This window comes from Trachinotus anak, unplaced genomic scaffold (genome assembly GCF_046630095.1).
Source record: "Trachinotus anak isolate AG129_WGS33_773 ecotype Australia unplaced genomic scaffold, CSIRO_AGI_Tana_v1 ptg000049l, whole genome shotgun sequence".
Classification (NCBI taxonomy): domain Eukaryota; kingdom Metazoa; phylum Chordata; class Actinopteri; order Carangiformes; family Carangidae; genus Trachinotus; species Trachinotus anak.
The window spans coordinates 542538-549265 of record NW_027273900.1 but is presented as its reverse complement, the minus strand read 5'-3'; the positions used below and the strand labels follow the sequence as shown (position 1 = coordinate 549265).

Genomic DNA, 6728 nt, shown 5'->3' with positions numbered 1-6728 from the left:
TTGTACATGTCAAACATTCACCAAGAAATCAAACAAAGTAGATTGTTGCATGTAATTCCTGATCAGCAGTGTAACTACAGTGTTCAAATAAATGTAGTGAAGTATAATATTACAATATACTACCTTTGCAATGCTGAAGTAAGTAACATTATTGAAAAGATGAATAATTGCTCTATCTTACTTGCAGAATAAAAAAAAAAAGTCTTGTTGTGGAAGGTGTGATGAGGCTCTGAGCTGCAATGCTTTAGTGAGGGTAAAGGACAGATGGTGTGAAGCAGACAAGATGAAAAAGGTCCATAACTCAAGTTTTGAGGAGAGGAAAGTACATTACTTCAGAAACTTGATCCTGCAGAAACCCCTAACATACATGTACCTGTCTGTTCCATAGAGGTGGAGACAAAAATTACATCATTTACATGATATAAGAGGATGTGCCACACATCTGGCAGCAGCTGGATGTCATAGTACGTATGCATGAAAGAGAGAGACAGAGTGGGAGCTAGGTGTGTGTTGGGAGCGTAGGGTATGACATCATCTCTCAACAAATGAGGAGTTTTTAAAGCCTTTCTGCTCTGGACCTGCTACACTTGCCTCGTAATTAGATTACATCTGTGAGCCGAGGGTGGAGAGAGCATCAGAAAAAATAAGAGCAAGAGGGGAGGAAATAAGAGGAAAAGACCAGGGCAGTGACAGAGTGCAGAGGCGAGAGAAGCGGAGGAATCTGCTATTCAAACTACCTCAGCAAAGGATTTCCTGCTGAGACTTTGAAGCATCATCACCATTTAAACTTGTGAGTATTGACTCATTTGTTCATTTTCCAGCCTGTGATGCTTGTATCAGTGCAGTGTTGATCTGCAAACTTAAAAGTGTAGTTGCTGCAACACAAACACCACCATAATCATCACAGCAAAGGGACTCTGGTTTGTCGTTTGATTTTTCACTGTTGTTGATGTGTTTTGCCAGATGTGAGACAAGCTGTTTCAGATTAGTGTTCAGCTAATTTTCACTGTGCCTTTGATCAGCCTCCAAAATCTTAGCCCTTGAAAACATGTATAATACCTCAACAATGAGTCATAAGCTTATTATTGTCCAGTATGATTCACAGACTTTGTCATATGGATACAATCCCGCTTTTTTTTCTACAGTTATCCTCTTTTCTTGGCCTCCTCTCTTCACCTCCTCTCTTTTATTTATTTATTTTGCCTTCTTTTTCCATTAAACCTGGAGTCATGGGATTTGCGTTAAAAAACAAAAAAAGATTGGACTGTAGTCATTCTCTTCTCATAGCAGACATAAAAAGGCTGTTTTCTTCAGCTCTTCTGAAGAGTCTTTAAAAGTTAAGCAAGTCACAAGACTTTTTATCCGACAACCAAGCCCTTGATCAAGTGTAGCTGTAATCAAAGTGTTTATTTATTGATCTACGGATGGCTTTAAAGTCTTCTTTAAAAGAAACAATCACACAGTGGTGAAAGAAGTGTTCAATACTTTACTCAACCAAAAGTATAAATACCACAACGTAAAATATCCCATTTAAAGTAAAAGCTGTCATTGAGACACTGATGCTGTTCAGTGGAATTCAGATGGACATATTGTTGTTTATTCATTATCTTCATTTACTTTTAAAGAATAACTTTGATAACCTCCTTATTTCAGCGTTGACTTCTATATAAGGTCATGAGAAGTAATAGTTTTATATACAGTATAAACATGGTATATATTTATGTTTATCTGTTTTTATTTATTTATTTTATTTTATGCCTGTTCAGTCCTTTCTGACTGTCCTGCACAGTCTTTTGTTTACTTTTAATTCACATATATGTGAGTATATGTAGATATAAGTGTAAATTGTAACCAGTAGAAGTATAAAGTAGCAGAAAATACTCAAGGAGTTTCTACTTACTCAAGTCCTTGAGTAAATGCACTTTCCACCACTGGATACAGATGTGTCTTAAACTCTAATGGAAGGTGCAGTGTTTCTGGTCTGTGCACATGAAGCCTGTGTTTCATCACTTCTTTTATTTCCAGCTCACATTCTTTCTGATTTTTATTCATCTCTTCTCCATTAATTAATTCAAGTTAATCTGTAAAGTTTCAACAGAGGCACAAGAAAATTTGTTGTTCTTCTTTTCTTCTTTTTTTTTTTTGGAAGGGGGGTGTGTGTCTGCTCGTCATGGCCCCTCCCTTTCTGTTAGTGTTGCTGATGATGGTTGCCATGGTATCTGGGGCCCATGCAGGCAGCCAGGAGAATGAACTGAATTATGGGTACTGGAACTACAGAGAGGGAGGTAAATCATGACTCTCTGTTTGATCCCTGATGTGTTAGAGATAAGGAGCCAGGAAATTGCTGAGTGACAAAATGTCAAAGTTGTGAATTATAAGAATAAATTCCTTGGTGAACTGAATAAATGCAGCAATTTAAGAAAGAGAGATGTTGAGATTAGATGTATTTGAACTTATAATTACAACACATGTGCCTCTGATTTTCATGATTAATTCAGGCTGTTTTTCCTCCTCTGTAAATCAAAGCCTGATGTGTTACTGTGCTGTATGTTTTGGTTTCAGCTGACAGTGTGAATGTGGCCTCAGTGCGCAGTGTGACCAGAGTTTTAGATGCCTGGGGAAAACGCATCTTCAATGAGATCAAGACTTTGCTGCACTCACAGCCCAGCACACTGCTGCCCGACTACTCCAGGTAACTTAAAACACCTTTACCTTTCTCTCCCATGCTGTCTGGGCAGCCTTCGTTTGATTCACTTCTTCAAATACACGTTCTTGTCTTTACATTATTCAATAATCCCTATTCATACTTTTATCATCACTACTTCTACTTTGGCAATTAAGTATCCCAGATCTTTTTACACCCTTATGACCTATTTTGAACTTTTTCAAACTCTTCATTGATACTGAACCAACCCGTCAGAGCAACTTGTCATTTCCTCTACTTTTGTCTCTTTTTTCCTTTTTATTCATCCTACTACATACTTTTACTTCTACTTCTTCTATCTTGGACTTTTTTTTTTACTTTGAAATACTTTACAGGCACAGACTTACCCAGCAGCCTTATAGCAGTCATATTTTAGCAATGTTATTGCAAGTCAGGAAAGTAAGTGGTGTGATGTACTGTATACTTTCATCCAGGGCTGTATCTACCATTGAAGATACAGCTCTTATCTCCTCAATGTTGTTTGCAGATGTTGAGGGATTTTAATTAGAGATGCACCAATTCAGCTTTTTTCTTTGATACCAGTGAGTATCTGCAGAAACCAAGTACTGATCCAAAACCAGTGCCAGTTCATTGGAATCATTTCCGTGTGAGGTAACATGAGGCCACGTATGCTGTGCTGTGATAAAAACTGAGCCTTCAACCAGCTTTGACTGCACAGATGTAACTGATAGCAGACAAAGAAACTGTGTTTGCACTGCAATTTACAGTTACACACAAATTGCACATGCTGGGTTATTTAAGGCAGAGCCTGAAAAAAGTAAAGCTCACAGAAAAGCAGAGGTTCATTCTTGAGACAATAATCTCACCACAAGGACCATTTATTCTTGCAGCTTTTTGATCATATCACACATCATGATCTTCATCACCAGTTGTCATGGAATTGCAGATGCACAAATTTAAAGCAGTAGTTCAACATTTTTGGAGATACACTTATTTACTTTCTTGCTGAGACTTAGAAGATTGATACCACTGTTATTTCTGTCCATTAAATATGAAATGAGAGCAGGCAGAAGGTTAAGCTAATTTAACACAAAGACTGCAAACAGGGTGAAACAGCTAGCCTGGCTCTTTTCCAAATGTAAAAATAATTAGACCTTCCAGCATCCCCAAAACTCACAAATTAACTAATTCTTTCTCCTATAAGTAATGTATAATGTTTCTTGTTGTAATCAAATGACCACAAAGAGATGCAACAAGCAAGAAGAGACACAAAGTGACCACAAAGATACACAAAACAGATACAAAGAGATACAAAAGTGACCACAAAGAGACAATGAATGACCACAAAGAGACAATGAATAACTACTGAGAGGCACAAAGTGACCACAAAGAGAGAAAAAGGCAACAAAGAGAAAAAAATGACCACAAGAAGACACAAAACGGCAACAAATTGAACCATTGTGTTTTTTGTGTGTGTCTGAGTGTGACTTCTGGTAAGTCTGTGTGTGTTGTTCCTATGTAGGAGGGGGTTTGGGGCCCTTTAGCTACATGTCTGTGCCCAGGGGCCCAGTGGCTCATCATCGCCCATGCCCATGCATCAGAATGATCATTGTGTTCTGAAAAATGTGAGTTGGTCTCTGAGCTTGAGCTTTCTGTGTTTGTCCTGCAGGGTGCGCCCTCTGTCCGAGTCTCTTAATGACCTGTTCAGGGAAGTCTCCCTGCTACGCCGGCGCATCACTGAGCTCTCTCATCGCCTAGCAACACTGGAACCATTCCTCCGCCACCACGGCTACCAGAGGGAGGGGGAAGAGGCAGCTCTGGCACCTCAGAGCCTGAAAGGAGAGGTGGCTAGCCTGGCCCACTACACCCCAAGGACCATGGTGAGGGCTAGCCCACCAAGGGGGAGCCAGGTGGTGAGGAGGAGACGGGTGAGAGTCCTGAAGAAGGGCGGAGTGAAGCTGGTACAGAGTGACAGATAGAGATCAACAGAGTGTGTGTGGAGGGGGGTGGGGGGTATTATATTGTATGATATCCATCTATGAACTGTATAGATTTCATTTTTTTGAAATAACATGATGTAGACACGACTTGTCCCATGACAATAAGTTTGTTTTAGTCAAAGAGATAACTCATATCTTCTTTAATAAACTCTTATGATTATCAGTGTTTCCTTGAACTGTTGATGTCAGAATGAGTTTTAAGTCACATACACCTCCCTCTTCATTCCTTACCACATGAATCTTCTTTAACCTATTATTTTATTTTTTGAATCCAGTGCCCTTTCCAACATTCACTTCTAGGGACCAACACCCTAAAATGTTTTTTTTTTTTTTTTTAGCATATTGTTTCATTCTTGGCCTTGAACATGACCTGACAAAAACAACCTAACTTGTTTCTGAAGCTTTTAACCACATCTTATGGCCCTCTTCAGCAGATGGAGTTACTTAGCCCACTTCTCATTTGCTCTTGTCTGAACTGAATGACTGGGCTCTGCTCCTCCCTGTTTGTTGTGATTGACGGTGAATGGTGCCACATTTGTAAGGAACATGCATTTGTGGGATGAGCAGCAGAGCTGAGTATGTGGGTTGCGCCCATGAAAGATTTGCCAAAACTTCCCTGCCAATGCCAAACAGCTTTTTTTTGCTGTTGATTCTTGTTTGGTGTTGTTTGGTGGATTGGATGATTAAAGTCTGAAGAAACAAGACATATTGGCAATTTAACAATTTATTCATTTAACAAACAGGAGCCTCGGTAGCATGTGAAAGAACCATACACAACAACAGCCTGGCACCTCCTCCTCATGCTGGTCACCAGCCTGGTCACACACTGCTGTGGGATGGCATCCCATTCTTCAACCAGCATTTGTCGCAAGTCAGTCAATGTGGTTGTGTTGGTCACTCTGGCAACAGCACACCCAAGATGATCCCACAAGTGTTCAATGGGGTTGAGGTCAGGACTGCTGGCAGGCCATTCTATCCTCTCCACTCCCAAATTCTGGAGGTAGTCTCTGATAAACCCCGCTCTGTGGGGGCAAGCGTTGTCATCTTGGAGGATAGAGTTTGATCCTAGACTGTGGAGATATGGGATTGCCACTGGTTGCAGAATTTCATCTCGATATCTCTCTGCTTTGAGATTATCTCCAATGATGACAAGCCTTGTTTTTCCAGTGAGGGAGATGCTGCCCCACACCATCACATCGCCTCCACCAAAAAATATTACTTTATTTGTACAAGACTCACCAAAGCATTCTCTGCGTCTTCTCCACACTTTGACCCTACAATCCAAGTGCCGTAGGCAGAATCTGGACTCATCACTGAACATAACGTTTCTTCACATGTTCAGGTGCAGTCTGTTCCAGATTGTCTGGGCAGAGAGCCATCGGGCATATTGTCCTGCAAACCTTGACTGCAAATCTGTAGAAGACTGCCTACAGTTCCTAAGTGCTGACAAGATGAGAAAATGGTCTTCTTGGGGTGTTGTCTTCTTGGGACACCCACTTTGTGGCCTGTCTCTGACATCCCCCATTATATAGAACTTGGCCTTCAGTTTGCAGTTTGTACTAAGGCTCACTCCAAATAATGCTGCAACTTGGTTTTGCAGAACACCAGCTTGAAGTTTCCCTGTCGCACAGGTCCTATCCAGATCAGTCAAACGTGACATTCCAATTCTTGGAGCAGACGCCAACTGACCACTGTAGCAGGGCCCATGCTCACAGGTGCTGACAATCAGGTGCCTGATTGGCACCTGATTGTCAGCACCTGGGGGGTACCAGAAGCTCAAAACAAGAGTCAATAGCAACAGCAAAAAAAAGCTGTTTGGCATTGGCAGAGAAGATTCGGCAAATCTTTCATGGGTGCAACCTACATACTCATCCCACAAATGCTTGTTCTTTACAAATGTGGCACTACATTTAAAAGGGAAATAAACAGGCTTTCTAACGGTATAAGATTTATTGCCAAGAAGCATTGTTACAACAAAGAAATAATCTACCAAACACAAATGTCCTTACTTTTTGTGCTTAGTTTATATATATATATACATATATGTATGTATATATATATAT

The 6728-nt window shown here is 40.4% G+C and overlaps 1 protein-coding gene across 1 annotated transcript; it reads left to right on the top strand.

The window, feature by feature from the left end:
* Positions 1 to 487: 487 nt before the first annotated feature.
* Positions 488 to 4825, top strand: LOC139615410 (uncharacterized). The gene is made up of 4 exons (XM_071473329.1): positions 488 to 790; positions 2150 to 2285; positions 2563 to 2692; positions 4335 to 4825. The coding sequence occupies exons 2-4, from the start codon at positions 2171 to 2173 to the stop codon at positions 4642 to 4644; spliced, it is 555 nt and encodes a 184-aa protein (XP_071329430.1). The 5' UTR covers positions 488 to 790; positions 2150 to 2170; the 3' UTR covers positions 4645 to 4825.
* Positions 4826 to 6728: the final 1903 nt, after the last annotated feature.

Coding starts and splice junctions, on each gene's coding strand:
- LOC139615410 (XM_071473329.1), top strand. CDS start 2,171: ATGGCCCCTCCCTTTCTGTTAGTGTTGCTGATGATGGTTGCCATGGTA. Junction 2,286..2,562: donor CTGGAACTACAGAGAGGGAG/GTAAATCATGAC, acceptor TTTTGGTTTCAG/CTGACAGTGTGAATGTGGCC. Junction 2,693..4,334: donor CTGCTGCCCGACTACTCCAG/GTAACTTAAAAC, acceptor TTTGTCCTGCAG/GGTGCGCCCTCTGTCCGAGT.